General features: G+C 46.3%; 1 protein-coding gene across 5 annotated transcripts in view; it reads right to left on the reverse strand.

Annotated features, from left to right (window-relative positions):
* Positions 1-27268, reverse strand: part of CAMK1D (calcium/calmodulin dependent protein kinase ID) — a 430651-nt gene that overhangs the window by 335441 nt on the left and 67942 nt on the right. The window contains exon 1 of one of the 5 annotated variants that reach the window (XM_021063978.1): positions 3913-5038. The exons of 2 other annotated variants lie outside the window; for them this stretch is intronic. In XM_021063978.1, coding sequence (XP_020919637.1) covers positions 3913-4022 — 110 coding nt within the window. In that variant the 5' untranslated portion in view covers positions 4023-5038. 2 more of the 5 variants (XM_021063984.1, XM_021063980.1) reach the window with 2 other exon arrangements.

A 27268-nucleotide genomic window follows, 5' to 3' on the forward strand; every position in this document is an offset into this window, starting at 1 on the left:
CTTCCAATACCTAATTATTTGCTTGCCTAAATCCAATAAGAAAAACAGCCCCATGAAAGCAAAGGAGGACAATGAGGCTCATTCTTCTCAAACCTTCAGGAAATTCTGGTTCAGAAAGAGAGGGCTGGGGTCTGGGATGCGGGTGCAGACCGAGCTGGCCCCCCCTGCAAGCCTAAACCATCACAGGTGTTCCCACCAGGTGTGCTGGAGGTGGGTGGGAAGGGGGGCAGAGGTGGGGGACGCCCATGGGGGTAGAGGATGGGGCGGCTCATCCTGGGCACAGGCCAATGTGCCCTCCCTGCCTTTGGGCTGCCACACGGTCTTCTGTTCTCGGCCCTACAAGGCCCTGGGAGAAGCTCTCCTCCCGACCCAGGACGCCCACCCATTCATCCCACACTCAGCCCTCCTCTGCACCTGGGAACTAGCCTCATCCAACGGATGGCCACAAAGTCTGGTTCCATCTTTGCCGTGGAAGCCCACCGCCTGGCTTTTATTCTCCCCAATCATCTGTCACCATTGCAAAATCACTTGGGAAAAAAAAAAAAACATATTTGAATAAAATCAGCAGATCATCCAACTGACACAGGTGGACTGTCTCCACTTGGGCACCCTGCTGTGACAGCGAGCCACAGTGTTGCAAGAGGTTGCCATTGGGGGGAGCTGGATAAGGGGACAGAGGCGCTCTCTCTATTACTCCTGTACTGTATCAGGTACATTATTCCTGTTTGCATGCCAATCAACAATTCCCTCAATTCAAACGTCCACTAAAGAAAATCCAAAGAACCTATGTTGTAAGATTCCTGTGAACAGAGACCAACCAAGAGGTCCTCCCACACGAGGATCAAGACAGGCATACAGACTGAGCCTGGCTGCCGTCAACACTGCTGTCATGCCTTTATTCAGCAAATATATATGTCATCTCTCAGTGCACCGGTTACCACTCCAGGCGTTATACCATCGACCTCAGCTGTTCTCAGAAAATGAACAATGATGAGAGAGAAATCACTGAGAAGCCCTTTGGGGACTGACAGTTGCATTTGTTTTAACGGAGGTGAAAATATTTATATATCCATTAAATAAGCACACTATTTACAAGAAGACATTGCTCCAATAACAATTCGTCAGCTACCAGAGTTCCAGCTGTCAAGACACCATGAGGTGGTGAGACCAATATGGGGGTTCCTTTCAAAACTAAAAATGGGAGTTCCTGCCATGGCTCAGTGGTAATGAACCCAACTAGTATCCATGAGGACTCAGGGTCAGTCCCTGGCCTCACTCTGTGGGTTAAGGATCCGGCATTGCTGTGGCTGTGGTGTAGGCCAGCAGCTGCAGCTCCGATTGGACCCCTAGTCTGAAAACTTCCATATGCCACAGGTGCAGCCCTAAAAAGACCAAAAAAAAACCCCCAACCTAACAGTGGAACTACCACATGATCCAGCAATCCCACTCTTGGGTATATACCCAGAGAAAACCATAATTCAAAAAGATACACACACCCCAATGTTCACTGCAGCACTATTTACAACAACCAAGACATGGAAGCCACCTAAATGCCCTTCGACAGAGAACTGGATAAAGAATTCCATATATGCAATGGAATATTATTCAGCTGTTAAAAAAAATTTTTTTAAAAGAATGAAATCATGCGTTTGCAGCAACAAGGATGGACCTAGAGATTATCATACTAAGTGAAGTGACAAACATCATATGATATCACTTATACATAGAATCTAATTTTTAAAATAACACGAACTTATTTACAAAACGGAAGAGACTCACAGATTTCAAAACAAACTTATGGCTACCAAAGGGAAAGGCGGGAGAGAAATAATTAGGAATTTAGGATTAACATATACACACTACTAGATATAAAATAGGTAAGTCACAAGGACCCGGGAACTCTATTCAATATGCTGTAAATAATCTGTATGCGGAAAAGATCTGAAAAAGAATGAACTGTGTATACGCACAACTGCATCACTTTGCTGTACACCTGAAACTAACACAACATTGTCAGCAACACCGTTTTCACAATTAACATTTTTTAAGTTTTACTGAAGTTGACTTGATTGACAAGGTTGGGATCATTTCTCCTGCACAACAACGTGACCCAGTCCTACCTACACACGTCCATTCGCTCTGATTCTCTGCTGTACACCTGAAACCGACAGAGCCTTGTAAAGCCACCGTACACTCCAATAAAATGTTAATGATTACTCTTTTAGAAAGACAGAAAGCGGTGGATTCCCAGCCACCGCCTCTGACCACCTACTACCCACGGCAGGCTTCCTCCATTCCCTCTGCTCTTCACATATTTAACAGCCAATTTCTCAAGAGGCCGAGAGAGAGACCCTGGTACTTGGTTTGCTTCAAAATGAGTTCTCAAAACCCTGTGTACCTTTGATCCAGAACGTTCCGGAGAGCTTCAACAAGCAAATGTGCTCCTTGCCATGACAACCCTCATTTAACACAGGTGCTTTGTTTGGCCGCTCTTATTTGTTTAGACTCGATGTAGCTCTCAACTAGTTTAAACAGCCTTTGGAGCTACCATGGTGACCTTCCCATAACTCAGAAGGACCAAGGACACCGTCCCCGGAACAAAGGGACAGAGGTTTAAAGGACTGATGATCTTCCTTGGCATACTTATGGCTGCTTATACGTATCAAAGTATTTTTTTTTTTAAATTTTTTTTAAGACCACAGGTGCGGCATATGGAAGTTCCCAGGCTAGGGTCGAATTGGCCAGCCACAGCCACAGCCACACCAGATCCAAGCCGTATCTACGACCTACACCACAGCTCACGGCAACACCAGATCCTTAACCCACTGAGCGAGGCCGGGGATCGAACCGCATCCTCGTGGATGCCAGTTGGGTTCATTTCCACTAAGCCGCCATGGGAACTCCCATATCCAAGTATTTTTCATCCATGATCTCATTTGCTTCTTACAATACGTATCAATACTTTTTACATGAAGAAACTGAAACTCTCTCAAATACTGATCAATTCTTGACGACTCCGGAATGGATGGTTCAAGATGATTTTAGGCTTTTTCTGCCCTCGTCCTAGCTTTCAGGATATTTTATCCCATTTCTACCAGGGACCAAGCCATAGTTTAGGAGAAAGAACAGGTCTTGAGGCAAGGAAGTCAAGTTACAACCTAGCTCCGTAACTCATGGGTAGCCTTGAATTTAGCTCCTGGACCCTCAGACTCTCAACTGTTACATGGGGAGACACCCACCTTGCAGGGCCGAACGGATGATTAAATGCAAGGGTCTGATTAGTCTCTGTAATGGCTGCTCAAAACATTATCCCTTGTGTCAAAAGCTGTTTTTAAAATAAAATTCATTCAACAAGAGCAAGAAATTAACCACCAACATGAAATCTGAGGATGATCAGAGAATTTTAATTATCTGCAAGAATCCCTGGGTAATTGAGAATTGTCTTTAATAAGTGGCTGCCTCAGAAATGCCCAGACAAGCAGGAGAACTTCTTGTTTGCGTTCGTTTGTCTGAGGTGGTAAAGAAACACCACCCTGTTATGTTACCCTTTGATTAGAACTCCCCCCAATAAAGCTCAGCATGAGTGGAGTTCTCCTTGTGGCTCAGCAGGTTAAGAACCTGACACAGTGTCCAGGAGGATGCAGGTTCAATCCCTGGCCTCACTCAGTGGGTTAAGGATCCAGCGTGGCCACAAAGCTGCGGCATAGATCGCAGATGCGGCTCGGATCTGTGCTGCTGTGGCTGTGGCTGTGGCTGCAGCTTGAATTCAACTCCTAGCCTTGAAACTTCCATATGCTGCAGGTGTGGCCCTTTAAAAAAGAAAAAAAAAAAAAAAAAAAAACACCTCTACATGCAACTGAAATCCACAGAATTCTAAGTACGTCCTCATCAGATTTCCACATCATGCTGTACCTGCACAGGCAGTTCAGGAATGATTCTTCTGCCCTGCCTGTGGCAAAGACGACTGGGAAACGAGTGCACTGGTTCACCTCCTGGGAAGAGCTCCACCTTACGAGCCACATCTAAATGGCCAAATTTCGAAGAAGATGAAATACAACAAATACATCTGGAGTGAATATACTGACCACTGCTTTCTGCCTTGTCTGCCATCAGCCATGAAGGCTAAACTTCTCAAATTATAGTCTGAGTGCCAAGGGGTAGGGGGTGTGTGTGGGGGAGTAGATGAAGCGGATTACAATGGCACTTCTTCCTGACCCGTCAGTGTCTTCAAGGGAGACCGGGAACCATCCAGAAATGTCTGAGTTCCTGCGGTTTCTTCTCTGCACACTGGAGAGCCCTTGGGGAGAAGGCTGAAAGCACTTCTAAGGGCGAAGGAAAATACCAGTTGTTTGATCACCCATCTGCCAAGGCCTGTGCTAGGCGTTTGCACAGTCATCATAGTTAATTTCTTACTTATTCAAAGATCATGAGAAGAAGGCAGGGAACAGCCAAGGACTCTTATTACTGTTTTGAGATACATTTTAACTAGATTTTCAGAACCCAACTCAGCATTTCTATCACATCCTTTGAGTCTCAGGCCCTAAGTGAGAAAAAAAGCACCAGCAACTTGGTAGTGAAAACACAGCAGTGGCAACCTGAGACGTGAGAAAATAGGTTGATATAGATAGAGCTGTGCTGGCAGGGTATGAATTCCTGTTATTTACTTCAAAAGGTCAACTTCTGAATGTAAACAAATGACCAGATTTACTAATAAACACTAATAAGCACCAATACATTTATATATATATTTAATACTTAGAGTTTATTTTCATTTTCTAACCCAATGAGTCAGGAAATGTTTGCTCCCGAATTCCAACCACGCTTTGCTTGACAGAATTTTGCCAAGAGATGCACCTTCTCTAGAGGAATGCCCATTTCTTCTTCCCAGGCCATTCAGAATGCTCCTTGTCTATGCTGCTAAGTTCTGCCCTCTGAGTTGTTCTCACCAACTTGAGAGGACCCCATTACCTTAAGTGGTTAGAATAAAAGCTCCCTGAGTCAAATCAAGCCACTGAGCCTGCTGTGTCTGTACTTTGACCCTTCCTTTTTTTTTTTTTTCTATTCTTGCCACTCCGTGCATATGAGTTCCAGCTAGGGTGAATCGAGCTTACCACCGCCTACCCAGCCACAGCACTCGATCCGCCGCATCTGCCCTCCCCAGCCACGCACGCCGGATCGTACCCACTGCCAGGCCCCCCCTCATGTCCTAGTCATCTTCCACTGCCCTGGAACTCCCCTTCCCTTTCTAATAAAACGTAGGACAAAGAAATATTAGGGAGTGCATGCCAATGAAATATACAAATGAAGAAACTCCCGTCACGGCTCAGTGGTTAACGAACCCAACTAGCATCCCTGAGGATGTGGGTTTGATCCCTGGCCTTGCTCAGTGGGTTAAGGATCTGGCGTTGCCATGAGCTGTGGTGTAGGTCGCAGACGCAGCTCGGATCCCGCGTTGCTGTGGTTGTGGTGTACCCGGCAGCTGTAAGTCCAATTCAACCTCTAGCCTGGGAACCTCTAGCAGGTGCAGCCCTTAAAAAAAAAAAAAAGAAGAAGAAAGAAAAAAAGAAAGAAAGAAAGAAAGAAAGAAAGAAAGAAAGAAAGAAAGAAAGAAAGAAAGAAAAGAAAGAAAAGAAACATACAAATGTCAACTCTCTATTTTGCTGTCCTTGTTACTATCGTATTTTACACCCACCCAGCAGGGCTGCCTTGAGACTCTCACAAATACGGTCAAAAGCGTATCACGGCAGTTTCAAAAACTCTTAACAGGCCAGAAATACAAATGGTCCATTCAGGACACCATGCCCACACAAGAATCATTTATTTTTCATGAAATTAACAGAATGGGGGCTTGGGCAAAACACTCAAACCACTGTGAACACACACTTATCTCCTTTCGTTGATTCACAAAGGCGCTAAGGATCTTGCTGAGGGCGGAAGATGTACGAAAAGTGTCAGGCAGGAGGATGCAGGGGAGTGGAAATCAGAGCAGAGCGTTGACTGTGCACTTAAGAAACAGAGATGCTGCCAGGACTGGCAGTGCTGGGCTTCTGTGACAAGCAACTAACTTCTTCCAAAGATGTGGCCACAAAGTATCGTCTGCACCCAGTGAGGCTAACCTGCTGTTGGGAGCATGAGTCAATTACAACCATAGAGGAAGAATGACTAGTGCACTGCTTTGGGGTATGCTTACTTTAAAAACATCTCTCGCGCGAAAAACAGAGAAAGGACAAAGGGAATTTGGGCTCAACAGATACTACGACGTATAGAATAGCTAGACAAGGGAACTATATGCAATGTCTTATACCTACAATGGAAAAGAATATGAGAAAGAATATATATATACACACGCACATAAATATAACTGACTCGCTTTGCTGTACACCCCAAACACTGTAAATCAACTATATTTCCACTGAATTTTTTTGTTGTTGTTGTTTGTCTTTTCTAGGGCCGCACTCGTGGCATATGGAGGTTCCCAGGCTAGGGGTCTAATCGGAGCTGTAGCTGCCGGCCTACACCACAGCCACAGCAACGCCAGATCCGAGCCGTGTCTGCAACCTACACCCCAGCTCACGGCAATGCCAGATCCTTAACCCACTGAGCGAGGCCAGGGATCAAATCCGCAACCTCATAGTTCCTAGTCGAATTTGTTAACCACTGCGCCACGACGGGAACTCCCTGAATTTTTTTTAATTAAAAAATTAAAAATAAAACATCTCTCGTCACCAGTCAGAATAGCCATCATCAGAAAGTCTACAAACAAAAAATGCTGGAGAGAGCACGGAGAAAAGAGAGCCCTCCTACACTGTTGGTGGAAATGTCAGCTGGTACAACCACTATGGAGGTTCCTTAAAAAACTAAATATAGAACTACCACATGATCCAAAAATCCCACTCCTGGGCATATAGCCAGCAAAAACACTAATTGATAAAGATACATTCATTCCAGTGTTCACTGCAGCACTATTTACAATAGCCAAGACATAGAAGCAACCTAAATGCCCACCGACAGAGGACTGGATGAAGAAAATGTGATATATACATATATAAAATAGATATATTTCAGCCAAAAAAATGAAATAATGTAGCAACATGGATGGACCTAGAAATTAACATACTAAGTGAAGTCAGACAGAGAAAGACAAATACCATATGAGATCACTAATATGCAGAATCTAATAAAAAATTATTAAAAGAACTTACAAAACAGACTCAAAGATTTTGAAACCAAAATTAAGGTTACCAAAGGTGAAATGTAGGGTGAGGGATAAATTAGGGGTTGGGACTGACACACACACACTACTAGAGACAAAAGAGGTTACAAGGACCTACTGCATAGCACAGGGAAATCTACTCAATACTGTTAATAACTTTTACAGGAAAAGAGTCTGAAAAGGGGTGGATATACACATATGTATAACTGATTTACTTTGCCTGACACCTGAAACTAACATAACTTTGTAAAATTTATTTAAAAAAATACTCCAATAAAATTTATTTTATGTTTATTTTTATTTAAAAAAAAAATTTTGTCTTTTTGTCTTTTCTAGGGCCTCGCCTATGGTATATGGAGGTTCCCAGGCTAGGGGTCTAATCGGAGCTGTAGCTGCCGGCCTCTGCCACAGCCACAGCAACGTGGGATCTGAGCCGCGGCTGCGACCTACACCACAGCTCTCGGCAACGCCGGATCCTTAACCCACTGAGCAAGGCCAGGGATCAAACCCGCAACCTCATCATTCCTAGTCAGATTCATTAACCACTGAGCCACGACGGGAACTCCTAAAATTTTTTAATTAAAAAAATCTCCAATGAAATTAATTTTTTTGAAAAAAATCTCTCAGCATTCCCACTGTGGCACAATGGGTTAAGGAACTGGCATTGCTGCAGCTGTGGCTGGCGTAGGTTGTAGCTCCAGCTTGGATTGGATCCCTAGCCCAGGAACTTCTACATGCCGTGGGTGCAACCAAAACAAGAAAGAAAGAAAAGAAACCCATCTCTCATTAAATTGCTACTCCGAAGAGCAAAAAGCATCAGAGGATCCACCCACTCTGATGAATCTCTTCATCTCCCTATCTCACCTCTGCCTCCTTGTCCTTCCTACTCTCTCTTTGAAAATTAAATTCAGGAACAAAACACAACTTAGCACAGGACGCATATCCTCACAGTTCCCAGGTGCCCTGCACTGTCCCCGAGCATAGCTGCTTAATGCACATGAAACACGGTCGGCAAGGCTGCCTTGCTGGTAACGATGGAACACATGGACAGTCCCTATACAGGAAAAGAACGGTCCATGACAGTGACTCCCTGAGCCAGGCGCGTGATGCTATCAAACATTCCCTTACGGCCAGGACAGGTGAGGGAGAGGAGGTGCTGGTGGGATCCCTGCCTCTCCTTTTCTCTTCCTCCCAGGAAACAAAGACCCTGTCTTCCAGAGTCCACACTGAGCTTCCAAGAGATCAGATCTGACAAAGTTCTGAACCAGCAAGTCCCCAGAAACAGCCCAAGTTTCTTCAACAATAAAACATAGGGAGAGAGGACGGCAAGCTCCCATCCTCACCTTTCTGTGCATTTCCTAGGATGACCGTGGATTCTGGGACCCCTGGGTGTCTCCTAACTATCCTACAGAATGAAGTTTACCATAATTCTGAAGTAGGGATCTGTATTACTCTGCATTTTTCAACCTCAGAACAAATCTGATTTCCGATGCTTTTGTAATGAACTCACAAACCTAGGATTGTTTGCGAACATGCTGGCTCCAGGTAGATTTATATTTGGGGCTTTGGTTGCCAGGAAAATCCAAGACTCCCACGTTTGGCATCTGGTCCGTATTGTTATTCCTTTGGATCTGAGCAAGACTCGAGTTGCTGTCGAGCTGGATTTGCAAGAAACACTCTGACCATCAGATTTTCCTACACCTTTGATCTCTGCTCCTCAAGTTTCACCAAGACTGAAATGAACCCAAAGAAGCAGAGAAAAATCTCTTTAAAAAAGTCATTTCATCATAGAAACTTAAAAACAACCATAGGAAGCTTTCATCTGATTCAGAAACTATGAAAGAGAAATCTGCCAGTAAAAGACTGGAATAAGAAAAAAACAGAATAAACACAGGAGATCTCTGCCTTCAAATGTCTACATCATCTACTGTGGAAATATCTTCGTGGTCATTTCAAACAAGGATTGTCATGAAGATACAGGAAATGTGAGGACTACACGGGGTGTGTGTTTCAATTTTCTACAGCTGATGTGTCAAAATAAAGGGACAACTTCTATGTAAACACTTTTTGAACGGAAAAGCAAATAATGGACTTGTCCTAGTAATACCTTGTCTGTTTAATAATCTACGGATAGAATCACAAATCATATAGAGAACATCATCCCCCAACAAGCCCACTGTTGTGAAAACAAACCACAACATTCAAATCAACTTTTGTTTTATTCCACCAAATTCGGGTCTCCCGCCAACACAGCAGCAGACTGGGGTACAGTGACTGCTCTAATGTGGTATGTCTTTCTTTGAAACTTAAGTGATATTGATCTTCTGATAAAATGAAATCCTGACCGCCTTAGTAAAAGGTTAAAAGTGAGGACAGACCCCATTTTATCATTCTGTTTGCAAGAATACAGTTGACGAAGACACAGGAATACAGTCCAGCAAGGAATGACCATCCCTTTGACCCCAGCATGACTCCTTATACCTCCTTCCTGGACCCCAGCAGCAGGGGGCTTCCTCCCCCTCGCTCATCAGCTGCTTGCTCATCTGTCTGCTCCTGCAAGAATGCCGGCTTTGTGAAAGCTTGGACCTTAAGGCACCCGCTGACAGCACCTAAAATAGAGCCTGGCACGTCAGATCAGCAGATTGGCTCAATAAGCATTGCCGATGGAAGGATGAAACGCACTGACTTTGCTCCTAAGAAATGAAATGGAGCAAACGGCCTCATCCTTTCGTGATGCATTCAACCAGCTCTGCCTCCTGCCACCTCTTGGTCAGGTTCAATGTCAAAGGGCGTGCCAGGACAGATTCACTCTTGCTGGTTGGTTGTTCTCTGGTCATTCAAAGAGGCAACCCGATATAAAATGATGCAGGCAAATAGGTCCTACTGTACAGCACAGGGAACTATATCCAGTCTCCTGGGACAGACCATGATGGAAAAGAACATAAAACCAAGAATGTATGTGTATGTGTATGTATATATATATATCTGAGTCACTTTGCTGTACAGTAGAATTTGGCACAATGTTGCAAATCAACTACACTTTATTAAAAAATTTTAAATAAATATATAAATAAAAAGATACACACAGGAACCTCTTCTTTATCTATTCCAGTCCTCGGGTCTCCTCTGCTTGTTGAAGATAAACATTTGTATTAGTTTCCTGTTGATCCATCGAGTGTTTCTCTACGCAAATATTAGCAAATTCCATGATAAAGTGTCACATCCCATCTTCCTTACACAAGGGTACCACACTCTATACACTGTCCTCCACCTGGCTTCTGGCACTTGGCCATGTACCTGGCCCGCGTTCTCCATCAGAAGTCAGGCCTTCCTCACTCCCCGTTACCAACTACACAGAGGTCCCCTGTCCACATACACCTGCTTCAACCACTCCCTGCTGCCTGATGGACAGTCGGTGGCTTCTGATGTTTCCATGTTACACACAAAGCTTCAGGGACAGCCTGGCACAAGTGTCATCTCATTGCCCATTCAGGAAAGACCCACGGGCCAGGACTGTGCACCTGTAAGGCTGGTTCACACGGACAGATTCCTCTCTACACAATTGTTAAAAAATATTGTTGGGAGGTTTGACGATCGTTGTACAACTATAAATGTAATAAAGTTCATTGAGTTAAAAAAATATATTGTTAGGGGGCAACAAAGAGGGGGTGAAATCTTAAATGAATGTGTGTGGTGTTAGGTCACCAGAATTTTTTCCATTCCTGTCAAAGGGAATGCTAACCTAATTCTTTATTTTCATTAAACCCAGACTCTTTTTAAAAGTTAAATCCATGTAGCATTCTCCGGATGGTGGTGGGAATTCAGTTTTCCTCTTCTGCTTCCACCCATCAATTCTCTAGGCTAACAGATTTTCCCTCTAGCAACCTATTAGAGGAAAACAGGCCCTCTAAAAAAGCCTTGAAAACCTAGTTAATATGAAGGAAATTAAATTTTTATAAGCGCATTCAGGGGTTCTAAATCAGCAGCAAATACTTTTTTCATCACAATACCCAAAGTAGCACAGAAAGAAAAACATAAATGAATATTTAAAAACCTTATTCATTCCAATTCAGCCCCCCCAAACGAGTTTATAGTCTCAGAGTTTTTTAGTAATTCATGACTTTTTTTTCACAGTGAGAATCTAAAACTAGAAAAATGATGCCTATCTGCAGAATTAATGAAAAGGTCCTCTTTCCACCTCTTCGAGAGAAGCAGGAGGAAACCACATACATTCACATGAGACTCTCAGCTTTTAGGAAATCGAATCGCTAACTCAGGATACTTATTGCAGTCAAGGAGCATGAGAGCAATGATCTGCTTTTGTACCAGCACAGTTTGCTACATGTATGAGACTAAACTCGACGCTCTGTTTGATGTAGAGTTGACCCTTGCACGACATGGCAAGTGGGGTCTGGAAGTCGAAAATCCAAGGATAATTGAGAATGGTCCTTCCATATCCATGCTTCGGAATCCCAAAGATCAACCACCTGCAGATCAACCAACCGCAGATGGTGCAGCACTAGGAGTATTTACTGGCGAAAAATAACCTCTGTATAAGTGGACCCACGTAGTTCAAATCCATGCTGTTCAAAGGTCAACTACACTTTTGCATAATGCCTTCAAAGGCTTTTTAAAACCATGTGGCACGGTCAGTATAATATCCCCCCTGTGCCAGTGACTGTACACTTGGATTCTAGGGACAGTTCGTTAATCACTCACTCATCCTTCTCCACCAAAGACATGCACCTGCATATTTTCAGCTGCTGTCTTCACACGAGCCCCAAACTGGAACCAGACAAATGTCCATGAAGGGTAGAATGGGTATGTAAATTTCATGCACCAGAACACCACACAGCAACAGAGGGAAAGTGAATAATTTATGTATGCAACAACAGGAATGAACCCCACAAAATAGAACGATGATTCCACTTACAGGGAATTCAGATCAGGCAAAACTAACTTATGGTGACAGAGGTCAGAAGAGTGTTACCTTGGAGTTCCCACTGCGGCTCCAGTGGGTTACAAACCCAGCTAGTATCCATGAGGATGCAGGTTCAATCCCTGGCCTCGCTCAGGGGGTTAAGGATCCAGCATTGCTGTGAGCTGCAGTGTAGGTCGCAGAAGCAGCTCAGATCTGGCGTTGCTGGGCCTGTGGTGTAGGCTGGCGGCTACAGCTCCGATTCTGCCTCTAGCCTGGGAATTTCCATATGCTGCAGGTGCGGCCCTAAAAAGAAAAAAAAAAAAATAGTGTTACCTTTGGGCTTGGGGGGGGGTGTTGTTTCAACAGGGAAAAGGGAGACCAGGGAGCCGTCTAAGGTGATGGAATTGCTCTGTATCTTGATCTAAGTGGTCATTACATGGGTTAAAATTTTTTTGAGATCTGGCAACTTTACTACATGTAAATTATACCTCAACATCCCGAGCTGGTCAGCTAGCATCCTAACCAAAAAGTCCTTACTCTCCAAGTGGCAACTAGAAGCACTTCTGCTCTCTGTAATTAAGTAATATTAGATCTGCAGCTACCTAGGTCCTCAGAAGTGATTTTTTTTTCCTTGGGGAAATCGGTGGTTTGCTAATTAGCATCATACGTGTTCAGAATTGGGGAAATAAGGAGTGGAGGTTCCACTGTGGTGCAGTAGGTTAAGAATCTGACAGCAGTGGCTCGGGTCACTGCAGAGGTGCAGGTTTGATCCCCGACCCAGCACAGTGGGTTAAAGGACCCCGCATTGCTGCAGCTGCCAGCTCAGATGCAATCCCTGACCCAGGAACTTCCATGAGCTGCAGGTGCAGCCATTTAAAAAAAAAAAAAAAAAGAATGGGGTAAAATATTTTTGAGATACTCCCTGTCCTGCTACATACTCTGCTCTTAGAACATGCTGGGGGTGAGGGGGGTATGCTTTCCATACTTTGTAAACGATCAGCAAACACTGCTGATCTGATACCCCTGTTCTACCAGCCACTGGACCCTCCCCTTTCCCACCACGCCAACCTCTTCCTGGTACCCGGATGGCTCATCCTAACCCTCTCGCTTGAGGCGGGGACGACTGGCCGCTTGGGAAAGGGGGAGGCTCCCAGAACAAGTGCTGTCACAAGTCCTCACATCTCTGCCTGGTGCCCGAGGACTCGGGGATGGAAGGTCCATCAGCCAGAGGAGCTGAGTTCTGGGACCTCAGGCCTGGACACCCCCTCAGAGACTCCTGGAACTCCTCTAGGGGATAAATCTGCCCAAAAGCCTTAGCTCTCCATCCTCCTTCCGCTATGCCCCACCTACCAAACACACGTGCGTGCATGTGTGCACGCACACACAAACACACACCCATCCTCAAGTCTCTGCCCTCACCCCCCACCCATGCAAACAAGTAGCTGGTATAGTCATCCATTCAACAAAAATTCAGAGTCGGGGCAAAACGGTGAAGATGGATTTCCTTTAAAGACGCATCCATTCCAGGAGTGCTTATCGTATAAACAACAATACTTACTGAGTAATACTCCGATCAGAACTTATCCTCTTTCTCCCTCTAAGTCAATTAGTACTGACCAGAGAGAGGGGAGAACCCAGAAGGCACCCAGGATGCTGGGGAACACCTAGTCCCGGGGGGAGGGGACCAAGGGGCCACGGCCCAGGCCTGATGTCACTTTCCCTGCCTGGGTCCCTCCCTCTGGGTACAGGAGGAGGGACGTGCCTGGCTGGAGGAGGGTGAGGGTGGCCCCTTCCGCCACCCTACTCTTTGGAACCTGCTGGAAGCCCACCCCCTGCTCTCTCCCCTAAGCCGGTGCAGCCTGACACAGAGGTTCAGAAGTAGGAAGGCCTTCCCTGCGACTTCCCACAGGCCTCCAATTAGCTTTGCTCAGGAATAAAGCTGATGTTTTGGCCTCCGTCTGTCTGAGCCCTCAGCCCTACTTCTCAGCTGGTTCAGAGGTTAGGGAAAAAGGCGGGTTCTTAATGCGCCCCCATCACACGGTGGCCTGGGGCAGGCCTGGTGGGATGAGGCTTGGGGGGGGGGTGCTGCACGATGCAGAGAATGAGCCCCTTGCAGGGACCTCGGGCTGGAGCACCTGACACCCAACAGGTAGTCAGTGCAGCACTTTTCCATTCTTTTGATCTGGAACAATGGGCATTTCCCAGGCAGTAAGCTGAGAAACCCAGGATTTAGTCTTCTTGAATAAAACATCAGAGTCTCAAGCGACAAAACAAAATGAAATGGGGGGGGAATAAATTAGAAGCTTGGGATCAACAGATACACACTCCTATTTATAAAACAGATAAACAACAAGGACCTACTGCGTAGCACAGAGAACTAGATTCAGTATCTTGTAATAGCCTATAATGGAAAAAAAAATCTGAAAAAGAATGGAATATATATATATACATATTACATACATGTATGTATGTATGTATAACTGAATCACTTTGCTGTATACCTGAAACTAACAGACACTATAAATCAACCACACTTCAATTAAAAAGACCCAAAAAACATGAAATCAAAAAGACTGCCAAAGCCCTACCTTTCTCTCTGGCAAAGGTACAATTTATTTAACCAGCTTAACGCTTGCTTTGCCCAACCTACAGGTTGACCTATGGGTCAAAGCCAGTGTGAGGCAACCCTAACTTGTCTCGACTGATCCCATGAGCCAAATTGCTTCCAAATTTCCATCTCACCCTGCTCTATAAGGCCATAGTTGGTGTCTATCAACTCTGAATCCTCCTGCTCCAAGAACAAGAGACCAATGAACAAAATCGGAGCAGCATTCCCTCAGGGCACTAAACACCCAGCAACACGCCTCAGAGACCATCCAGGCGGTCCTGCCTCCTCGCTCCTCACATAAAACCACTTTAGCAACACAAGTAAATTCAGTGCAGGACCTGACCACGCCGGGGAAGCTGCACATGAACCGGATATGAAAAAACTGGCGTGTTAGTTGTGATCCTGTTATGTGGGTTCTATGGGGAAACTTTCTTCCTTCCTTCCTTCCATCCCTCTCTCCTTCCTTCTTTCATTGGCAGGATGGGAGGGTGGATGTATCCATAGGAGGTATTATCAGGGGTAGAATGTCAAAGTATCTTCTTTTAATGTAACTGACACATGTTGATTGGAAACACTTATATACGGTAGTAGCACGATGACCTCTGCGCTGTTAGCCGGCACCAGCCACTGCTCACGTAATTACCCTTTCTCTCTGCTGGTGAGAAGCTGTATTTCCATCTACTCTCTGAGCGACTTTCAAGCAGACAGCACAGTATGTTAACGACAGTCCGCCGTGCTGTGTATTAGATCCTCAGAACTTGCTCATCTTCTAACTGCAAGTCTGCAGCCTTTGATCAACAGCCCCCCAGTACCCCCCCGCTCCAGCCCCCGGCAACCACTGTTCCACGCTCTGCTCCTACTAGTTCAGCTTTTTTAGATTTCACAAGTAAGCGGCAGCAGCCAGTATCTGTCTTTCTCACTCTGACTTACCTCCCTTAGCATAATGCCCTTCAGGTCCATCCATGTTGGGGCAAATGGCAGGGTTTCCTTTCTTCTCATGGCTAAACGATATCCCATCATATAAACACCCTGTCTTCTTTACCCGTTCATATGTTGATGGATGCCTAGCTTGTTTCCACTCTTAGTTATGGTGAATAATGCTGTGACAAGATATCTTAAATTTACTTTAAAATATCTTGGCATGTGTTACAAATGGAGTGAGTTAAATAAGCAAATGAATGAATGGCTCTCTTGACCCAAGGTACACACAGCAGGTGAGTGGAGAGCTGGTTAGGAGCATGTAGGCTTCCACTCATGGTTTACAAGGGACCCTTTACAACGTTTGATACCTTCTACATCAGAGGACCTACTCAACCTTCCAGAAGCTTCCACCCACTCAGCTTTGGATGGTCTCTGTGTACTCAAATTAGTACAGCAAGCTGCGCTTCAATGCAAAGAATAAGTTGCTAGATTGGCCCTCTCAGATCCAAATGACCGAGTAGTGGCCAAAGAGTCATTGAACATTGGTCAGAATAGACCTTTGTTCCAAGTTTTTACAACCATATCAACGTACCAAGAAACTAGAATCTCTCATAACACAGTAACACGACCTAAGAGAATTAGTGTATAATCATACAATAATAACTAGGTACCAGGGGCTATCCCAAGCGTTTGACAAGAATGATCTTAGTTAATCACTGCAACATCCAAAGAGATCCCTGTCCCCATCCTACAGATGAAGTGACCACAGCACAGAGAGTTCAAGAAACTTGCTACAACCACAGAGCCCTAGGGACAGTGTCACCTAGGATGACTCTGCCACATGTTCTCCTCACGGTCACACTCCATTTCTGCGTGGTCACCCCGACTTCTCCCAGATTTTTAACTGGGAGAAATGGCCCAGGGATGCTTCTCATTGCTGTTCATAAGAACAGTACAGAAGAATGAAAACAGAGAGAGAAAAATAAAATCTACCCCATGGGCCAAAACCACATGTCCAAGGTCAGAAAAATGTTTCACTTTGTTTTTCTCATGAAAAATTCAAATCATGTGGGCACTGCCTAACTCTCGTCTCCAGGCAAACATGGACTAGAGATCTAGGCAGCTCTGCAATTACCCCTCTAGAGAACTATCTGGAAGCTCCCAGCCTTGGGTCCCGAGGTGAGAGACAGCTGCCAGCCATGGCCTTCATGGGCGGCTCTGGGAGGTTCTGCAGAAAAGTCTTCGAAAGCAAGCGAGGAAGAAAGGAAGGAAGCAAGAAGCAAGGAAGAGGGAGAGAGGGAGGAAGGAAAGAAAAAGAAGAGTCTTCACATACAAGCACAAGAAATAAAGCAGGATGCAGTCAACGCTTCCTCTCTAATGCTTCCAGTCCTGACAACAACTTTGAATAAAGCTTTATAATTACTCCGCTAACCTTGTCCCTTTGCTGTCTGCCCGCTATCTAGAGAGAAGACAGTTAGGCAAGAGCAGAGGAGGGGGCATGGGGCCAGATGGCAGGAAACCATGCAAACAGCACGGTCCGTGGGTGGATAAAGGAAAGGGGGACCCTCCAGACTGACAGGAAAGCACACCTTTTGGGGCGAGACGTGCCCTCGGGAAAGTCAAAGAAATGTGGAAAGGAGCGCAGATCTCTAATGTCCAATGTAATATATTATACGAGGGCTCATTATGCCCTCATTATAATAAAATTAGCCATGCAGATCAGAGGTACCCATCAAGCACCGGCACCATGACACTTCTGATAGAACTAAATAAGGACAAAAATCCCTCCTCCCTTCGGGAAGGTGGAGCTGGGATGAAAATTATGGAATACGACTCCCAAACCCCACCTTCCCAGTGACTACCCTGCCCATCAGTTAGATGCCCCATATGACCGGTGTGCCAAAAAACGCAGGGCAGCTGCCCACATCCCTGCCTGCCTCTCCTTAAGAGGTGTATCTCTCACTTAAATAAATCCTCAGTTTTCTTTCTCATTGTCCATCTCGTTTCTGAATTCCTTCTGCGACGAGACAAGAACCTACCCTTCGGGAGCAGCTTCAAAGCTAAAATGAGACGCAAGACTAAAAAAATCAGGCTGAACCAACCAATCCTAGAAAAAGGTGTTTAAGGATGAACTGGGGACCATGGCTGTTGGGATGGTCCCTGGGGCGGTTCCACAGCCCCTTCCCTCCATTAAGTGAACAGGAATAAGAGTATCATCTCGTGTCATCTTAGAAGCCACTGGATTCTCCAAGGACACCAGAATCCAGCTGAGATACAGCATATGCAACATCTGAAGGCCTTGGGGAAGGACAGACAGAAAACCAGAGCAAAGGGAAGCAAGAAGGAAGAAAAGCAGAAAGGAAGGAACCCCCAACTCCAGAGGGTTCAGTAATTATTGGCACGGATGTTTCTGCAAAGGGCCTTGCTCACAAAAAGAAAAAGGATTTATATCTTGGCTCCTGTCGCTCCTTGAAAAACCAGAGCTTCCTCAGATACCAGTGGGCTGAATACGGAGGGTCAAACGTAAGACAGAGGCCACAGTTCCCTTCGGCAATAAAAATGAACACAAGCCTCTACAAAAACCAAGAATCTTCCCGCACAGAACACCAGCCTTTCACTAGCTGGGAACTTCGCATTCCTTCCCCAAATTTATTATCGTGAAAATGAGTATCTGACACTCACCAAATGCCAACAGCAGGCCTCTATCTGCTATTATGACTACATCATTTGTTCACCTCTGAGCCGACTTTCAAAACATTGTTCCCTTCGGCCCAGAAAACAACAGTCAGGCGTGAAGATAAGGAAGGCAATTCAAAGTTATACGAACAGTAAAAATAAATTAGTGATATAATTTTCTGCCGTTGTCAAGGCATATGCTTCATGGTTTTTACATTAAAAAGACTGGGAACGCTTTTTTTTTTTTTTTTTATGACAGCAGAGTGCAAATCCGATGGTTATAAAGGCGAAAGGCAAGTCAGGAAAAGACCTTGGGACCGTCTCCTGCCTAAAAAAATGTGTGTGGAAACTTCTAGGCAATGAAACTGAAAACCCAAAGGCCAGCCTGTCTCTTCTGCAGCCCAGTCGCGTCTTTCACGTTCTTGCCCACACTTTGGTGTGATGGATTTCACAGCTGAGAATGGCGAGGCCCCTCCTTCACATCGAAGAAGCCAGAAAATGGCAGAACCAAAGCTAATTCTAACTGAACTCTAGCCGTGCAGTATTTAAACCAGTGCCAGTGTGGTTTCATTTCAGAACTCTCACAATTAACTCAATTAGCCTATTCTCAGAAGTCCTCAAAGTCTCAAAGACCCGGGAAATGGTGATTCCCACGGTCTTTCTCACGCCTGACTTGTTTTAAGTACAACCCATGGTCCACGCCTCCACGAAGGCAAGTATAATTTTGTACTGTAACTACGGACGTCTATGCTTGCCTGTACCCCCTCCATGACAGGGTCCTCAAAACCCGATCGACATCCTTTATCCATCTGCACATTTGACAGCAGCGCCGGCACAAAGCAGACATGTGTCACCTCCGTTCCGTAAATACCAAATAGATCTTATAAACACACAATCCCTGAGAAGACTTTCTGCTCATAAATATCCTTCCTACTCAAGCCAAATTTCACCATTAGAGATTAATTTCTTTGGCTCTGTCTTCCAGAGTCCATAGCGAAATAGATCTCCCCTGAAGGGTGTCACTCTTTTCCCATCTGCTATGAACTGATGCATAAAGGGAGTAAAAGACAACTGCTCACAACTAAAGGGAAAGATGAAAAGGAAAGAAAAAGAAATGGAAAGAGTAAAAGAGAGGAGAAAAGATGGAGAGGAGGCAAAAAAAACATGGGGCTTCCTTCGTTCTGGCTGGAGTCCTCCTTTACCACCTTTTCTCCTGGAGGAAACAGGGGCAATCCCAACTGTACTCACCCCACTAACTGCCTCCCTTATACATGAAACGGAGGAAGCAGATTTTTCACTGTCCCCAAAATGCTCAACAACAGATGAATGTTTCTCTTGGATCTTTTTTCCTCGTTGGAAAAGAAAGCAAAACAAAAGGAGAGAAGAACGCCCTACCTACCATCTTTCATGGCCTGAAAGAGCAAGATCATTTGACTTTGGACCTAACACTCTGCCTGCAGGTGAATGTGCGAGGTTTGGGGTCACACCTAAAACAGTGACTGTCAAAGGAAGGGCTTCGCAGACCCAGCTGAAATAAAACATTAGGAGAATGAAGTTCCACTTTTGTATAACGTCTTGAGAAACATCAGAGTTTTAAGAAAAGCAAATAACTATTAAAGACTACTTTTATAACCCTTTGAGCATATGGCTTAAATACATTGAGGGCTGGTGCATTCTAATTCATTAATAAAAACCAAAGACTGATTACTGCTGTGTTTTTATGCCATCAAAGAAATTCTCTCTCATGACTTTTAAAAACTGCAAATTTCCATTTTTTCACCTCATTGTGCAAGAAAATTTAACTTATACAATTTCCAGTCTACCCTATGCTCTGGAGAGTTTTGCTAAAACTGACAACTATCAAGTGCTTCTCAGGTTATTTGAAGGTTTTAGTTTCCATCTTTGAGTACAGAGTAGAATACACAGAGAAAAAGAAAGTTAAGATGAGAGAGGGGAAAAGGAGCTTGCCTTCTGTCACATTAAATTAAACATAAAATAAAAATATATGCATATATATCCAAAAGAACAAAAATATAACAAGAATGGCATGAGGGAAAAAATTAGCAACAGCTCGGCTATTTCATAATTACCACATAATTATTTATTTATTTGTCTTTTTAGGGCCGCACCTGTGGCATATGGAGGTTCCCAGGCTAGGGGTCTAATTGGAGCTACAGCTGCCAGCCTACACCACAGCTCACAGCAATGCCAGATCCTTAACCCACTGAGCAAGGCCAGGGATCGAACCTGCACCCTCATGGATGCTAGTCAGCTTCGTTTCCACTGAGCCACGACGGGAACTCCTCGTAATTACTACATAATTTAAAAGAGACTTTTATGAAGCGTTACAAGGAAGAAACCCCAGGTCAGGGGAGCCCCATCTCTGCTTCTCATCAGATTTAAAGAGAGGTTCCTGCTATAAAGTAGGAGATGTCAGGCCACTAAATTCTTTCTCATTTTGTTTAGACAAACAAAATATCCAAGTCTGCCTGGTGTCAAAGACACAGCAGGAGAATCTAAGTAAGTGCTGGCCCCTCTTAGGACTCAGGCACCCTCAGGTTCAAGTGCAAACTACCCGCAACTCTGTTCATGCAGCAGATGTTGACACCGATGATGCTAACGGAAGGAGGAAGGATGAACTGTTAAGAGCAAAAATCCACAGCTGTCATCACAGCCAGGCCCTCAATGGCAGGCCAACAACATAGTGAGTGGTTCAGGCATGTCAATTTCATCTGCTAAACGTTGTCAATTTCATTTCCTAAACCCACTGAATGGTGATAAAGCCTCCTGCAAATATAAAGGCATGCCCAGTCACAAAGTAACTTTGGAAACGTGTGGCTCTTGCTGTCTGGCCTCCAGTGAATAAATGCACCCAGAAACAAGCTCTTTCAGTAACTCTTAAACCACAACAAACAACTCGTTCTGGTCTCTGAGATACACTGCAGTCTTCTTGCCCACAGAAAGCACCTGTCACATAACTTCAAAAAGGAGCTGTGAAAAAGAAAAATAATCTTAGCCTATGGGACACAGAACAAGAGTTCCCACTGTGGCTCAGCGGGTGACATACCCGACTAGCATCCATGCGGATGCCGGTTCGATTCGTGGTCCCGCTCAGCGGGTTAAGGATCCGGTGTTGCTCTGAGCTGTGGTGTAGGTCACAGATGCGGCTTGGATCCCTCATTGCTGTGGCTGTGGCATAGGCTGGCAGCTGTAGCTCCAGCTCAACCCCTAGCCTGGAACTTCCATATGCCATAGATGTGGCCATAAAAAGCAAAAAGAATTTTTTTAACAAAAAGAAAGAGTCCCAGACAGCCAGGCATTGGGACTTGGGATAACAGCTCCTGGGAGATGCAGACAAGGGTGTCTGAGGTCTGTTCTACCCAGACGATGGTTCCTCACCCCCACCCATGAAGGGTGCTTGGCTCTGTTATAATAACAGGAGGGGAAGATAGGAAAGATTCCTGCAGCAGAAGACTGAGGTCTGGGGAAAATTCCATAGAAAATCAAAATCTAATACAAGTATATCTTTCTAAAAAAATTTAAAAAAAAATGAAAGCAACGTGGTGTGACTTACTCTCAGTGTCCAAAGGCATGTCTATTTTTTTGTTGTTTAACTGAAGTCAGAACTATTCGTTGTGAGGCAGAATGGGGCACGGTAGGAAGGAAGAGCCGGGCATCCTCTGTGCTGCGGACAAGCCCATCGCATCTCCACCACGATGCCTCAACTTCAGAGGTCATGACGAGAAGCTGAAATCTCAAGATTCATAATCCCTAGCACAGCATGAAAAATGCAGACCCACTACCCCGGGCCTAGTACCAGGTCAGTCGTAGTGAGCAAATTTCATTACAATATTTAAGCCCCGGACCAGTGAAATGAGCGGGAAAGGAGTCCTGGCAACCAGGAAGGTGACCGCTCTCCTCCCGAACACGGAGCTGGGACATGGGCGCTGGATGTATGTCCCTGCCCCTGGACGGGGACTCACGCCATCAGCTCTCCCGCTCCGCAGGCCTTCAGACTCGAGTGGAATTACACCACCAGCTTTCCCGGGCCTCAAGCTACCGACAGCAAATCATGGCAACTTTCTGGCCTCCGTAAAGATATGAACCAAGGCGTTCCCGTCATGGCGCGGTAGTTAAGGAATCCAACTAGGAACCATGAGGTTGTGGGTTTGATCCCTGGCCTTGTTCAGTGGGTGAAGGATCCGGCGTTACTGTGAGTTGTGGTGTGGGTCACAGATACGGCTCGGATCCGGCGTTGCTGTGGCTCTGGCGTAGGCCGGCGGCTACAGCTCCGATTGGACTCCTATCCTGGGAACCTCCATATGCTGCGGTCACAGCCCTAGAAAAGGCAAAAAAAAACAAAACAAAACGATATGACCCAATTCCTTATGATAAATTACCAATCAACCTATCTACTTCCCTATCTACCTGTCTGTCTGTCTACCGATCTCCCATTGGTTCTGCTTCTCTGAAGGACCCTTATACAAGAGTATTCGTTAATAGGTTTGAGGCTATCGCAAGGAATTTAACTTTTCGATTATGGATGGAAACTTGCTAACTTGGGTCCTCACATGTTCAGATCACTGAGCAAATCACCCGTTAGAGGCTATTATCTCTAAAGCCACCAGTGAATTCTGGGCTAGTCATGAAGGCTCACAAGCAGTAGGAAGCATAGCCAGGAATATATAAGCCAGGATCCCCGCCCACTTCACAGGACTGACTGGATCCTGCCCTGCTCCTGGCCCCTGACAACCACGACCGTGGACGGCTGTGGGGCACCCGTGATCCAGACTCAGCACCAGGCCCTGCACACGCATCATCACAAAACCTCAAACCCCGAAGGACTCTCCCATTTAGCAAATAGGATTCAAAACGGCAGAGTGAGGAGTTCCCGTCGTGGCTCAGTAGAAATGAATCTAACTGGGAACCACGAGGTTGTGGGTTCGATCCCTGGCCTCGCTCAGTGGGTTAAGGATCCAGCGCTGCCATGGTGTAGGTCACAGACGCGGCTTGGATCCGGCATTGTTGTGGCTGTGGTACAGGCTGCTGCAGCTCCGATTGGACCCCTCACCTGGGAACTTCCATATGCCGCAGGTACAGTCCTCAAAAGACAAAAAGACCAAAAAAAAATAAAGATTAAAAAAAAAAAAAGGCAGAATGACTTGCCAGAAGTCACAGTCAAGGCGCGTCTGATTCCAAAGCCCACACCCACTACACCATCGCTCGACGATTTGAGAAACACTCCAACAGATCATTTTTTTTTGGGGGGGGGGCGAATTAGGGCTGGTTATTCAAGGTAAGAAAACAACAGAAAATAAGAGAGCTTCTTCTCTGTTGGCATACACAAAAATACTCGGTATTACCCAGGGCCTTTGGAAGTATCACGGGTCCCGTGGAAAGAACGGCCTCAGGGCAGGCCAGACTCCAAAGGAAAAGTCACTGAAATGCACACACCAGCTGTCCCGAGATGGGCAGCCACAGAAGCGTCTCATTCCACTCGTGCTGAGGATAACAACTGTACCACGCCTGCGAAGGCTTCCACAATGAGCAAAGGGTTTAGGCTGAACATCTGTTTTCCTTCCAGGAGTCTGGAATTTTGGTATGTGCCAGACAGTGGTGGCCACGTGATTAGCCCCAATAAAAACGTGGGCCGCCGAGTCTCTCACGAGCTTCCGCAGTAGACACTGTGTCACAGATGGTGTCACAACTCACTGATGGGGAATTAAGTTCATCCTGTGTGACTTCGGTGGGAAAGCCCTCTTGGAAGGTGGCACTGGGTCTCCCCAGATTTCATGCCATGCCTTTCCCTTTGGCTGATCGGGCTCTGTAGCAAATCACAGTCAGACTATCTACTCAGTCCTATGAGTCCTCCCAGCAAGTCATCAAACCCGCGGTTGCCTTGGCGACCTTAACTCTCGGGGCTTCCTACTTATCTTGTGAGTGACCAACTCAGCTCTGGCACCGTAAGACCAAGAGACCCAACCCTTCATTGCGCAGATGAGAAACTCAGACAGGAGGAACCACAGCAGCCTGAAATGCTTGCCGAACAGACAGTGAGTCCTTCCTATTGACACCGGGCTTCTCCACACAGCTATTCGCCAGGGCAGGCTTGCTCGCTCCTGGCACCCAAAAGACGGAGCTGAGAGACGGCCAAGACAGGGCCTCGAATGCACATCTGTTCTGGAAGCTCATCACTGCATTTGTCGGGGTTCTCTGGGGAAACAGAACCAGCAGGAGATGTGGACACAGAGGGGGAGATTTATCGAAGGCACTGACTCCTGCAGCTGTGGACGCTGAGAAGTCCCTCAGCCTGCTGTCCGCGAGCTGGGGAGCCAGACGTGCCATTCAGTCTGGGTCCAAAGGCCTGAGGACCAGGGGGACCAGTGGGTGAAGTCCCAGAGTCTGAAGGCTCCCGCGCTCCCATGTCCAGGGGCAGGATGGATGGCTGCCCAGCTCAAGAAGAGGGACAGGGCGTTTGCCCTTCCTCTGCCTTTCGGTTCTGCTCAGGTCTCCAGGATCGGATGAGGCGGTCCCACGTCAGGGGGCTGTGTGCTTCCCCTGTATTTCTGATTCAAATGCTACTCTCTTCCTGAAACACCCAGAAATCATGTTTAACCAGCAATCTGGGCATAACCTCAGCCTAGTCAAATTAACACATAAAATTACCCATCATAACAGACGTCTGCAAAACACTCCGAATCCATGATTGGTTTTTCCTTCTTCTTTGGGGGTTTTTATTCAGTGAATATACACCAAAGTGTATATTCCTGGAGAGCCATGTATAAGGCGTTCTGGGGAGATACCCACAACGTGACCCCAAACCTCTTCACATCAGGTGAACCCGGAACAAGTGTTCCAAAATTCCACGCGGCGGGACTATCAGTGTCTGCTTCCCAAAGGCAGATCACATTCTTCTTTGGTTGACTAAATCCCCAGGCAAAACTTGGAGAGAGAACAGGAAGAAAGTCTAGACCACTTTGTTTGAAAAAACAAATGTAAAAAAGATCAAAGCCTTCCATCTGAGAAAGGGGCGGGGGGGAGACACCACACACCTGGAACAAGAAATGAGGGGCGGAAGGCAATTGCCCATCGTTGGTAATTAAATCTTGTGGTCTACACAAGCGTACTTGGTGGTGATGAGAACACTCAGCAAACCTCCAGGAAAGCGACAGGCATAAAAAGCACTGAGGCTCTGCAAGGCATTCAGCTGGGAGCCCAGGGAGCTCTAGGCTCCTCTCGTCTCTAAGAGCACAACAACCAAAAGAGGTAATTCGGCAGCTGGTTGAGATGAAATCTGATTGAGTGCCTGGTGGGTGGTCTGTCGGTCTTTCCCTGGTGATATGACACCATCTGTGTCCCTCCTGCCCCCTGCCCAGGAGGCATCCGGGCACAGTCAGCAGCTCTTTCTGGTTATCCATTGAGAGCTCAGGGAATGTTATGTGGCTGCGTGGCATTTGCTCTTACTTGAATTGGGTGGACCTGAGGCAGGACTCTCTCCGAGAGTCTCCCTTACTGTGCAGGAGCTCCCATCTCTTTGGGTGTCAGCATGGCCCCAATGAGAGCCAAGGACAGATGACAAGGAAACCATGAGGCTGGACGGTGGGGAGTCTTCAGGGAGTGGGCAACCTCGGCATCTCCAGCAGCACAGGTAAGTCTCGGCATCTGGCACCAACCATCCATCCATCCATCCATCCATCCATCCATCCATCCATCATCCATCTATCATCCAGCCATCCGTCATCCAGCCAGCAAGCCAGACAATCATCCATCATCCATCCCCTCCCTTTGCAGGAAAAGGAAAAAAACTCCAAACCTGGCCCCAGTGCCAGAGACCCACAAACACAGACTGCAGACCACTGAGCCTTGGACTCACCCACAGAACTGCCTGCAAACAAAAATGAGCTGATGGAAAAGCATTTAGGGCCAAAGCTTCCCACTGTTGGGAAGCTCTCCAGGGCAGCCTCCCCCTCACTGGGGCAAGGTCCAGTCCATCTCCGTGGCGCCCCAATCTCCCGCATGCTCACTCTCAGCATCACCAAAGGTGAGCATCTCTCCCTGTGCCAGAGCCTGCAGAATCTGGAAGTTTCTATTGCTCAGATTCTCCGCAAATCCTTCTTCCTATGCCAGACCCAAAGGGTCCCCAAAGCCAGCTCTGTTTAAGGACACGTGCTGGGCCTTCCCAGCTGTCTTTTCCCACGGGTGCCCTGACCCTCCAAACCCCAACTCACGGCTGAAAAGAAAGTCACGGTCAGGAAAAAAAAACATTTGGGAGCTGCAAAAGGCTGCAGAGAATGTCTCTAAATCCTCAGCGGGAGCAAGGAGGCTGTAAATCTTAAAATGTAGTATAGAAAAGATGGGTAAGAGCCATCACTCCTGCCTTCCCTAGGCAGTCTGTTCAGGGAAACAGAAGATTAGGGGACCAGTCAGACGTGCTCACGCAGGAAGATGAGCAGCCTTAAAGCAGGAACATTTCCCCACATCCCCGCTCCTGGAGAGAGAGAGAGACTCATATCCCCCCGCCCAGGTCCCTGGTTGCCCCTCACCAGTCAGGCAGGTGCTCTGAAGAGTCACACTGACTTTTCTTGAGCATGGCTAAATCCTTCAAGCAAATCAGTCCTTGGGGAGATGGTGGCCATTTATCACTTCTTGGTAGCGTGGGATTAACCAGCTTTCCTGGAGGGTGTCTGAGGACTGGTCCTGCACCCCACTCAGTATCGGGGTCCCCACATCTCTCCATTATCTCCATTCATCTCCGGGACTGCAGGATCCCAGCCTCGGATTCATGCAACACTGACTGCAAGCCTGGCGCTCTCCTCTCCATAAGGAACCAGCTAAGAGCTGAGCCCGTGGGCACGCCTGCCCCCCAAACCAGAAATGTTGCAGGTTTGGGACTGGCACACGCACACGACTGCACAGGGATGGTCAAGAG

The sequence above is a fragment of the Sus scrofa genome, chromosome 10, assembly GCF_000003025.6.
Source record: "Sus scrofa isolate TJ Tabasco breed Duroc chromosome 10, Sscrofa11.1, whole genome shotgun sequence".
NCBI lineage: Eukaryota > Metazoa > Chordata > Mammalia > Artiodactyla > Suidae > Sus > Sus scrofa.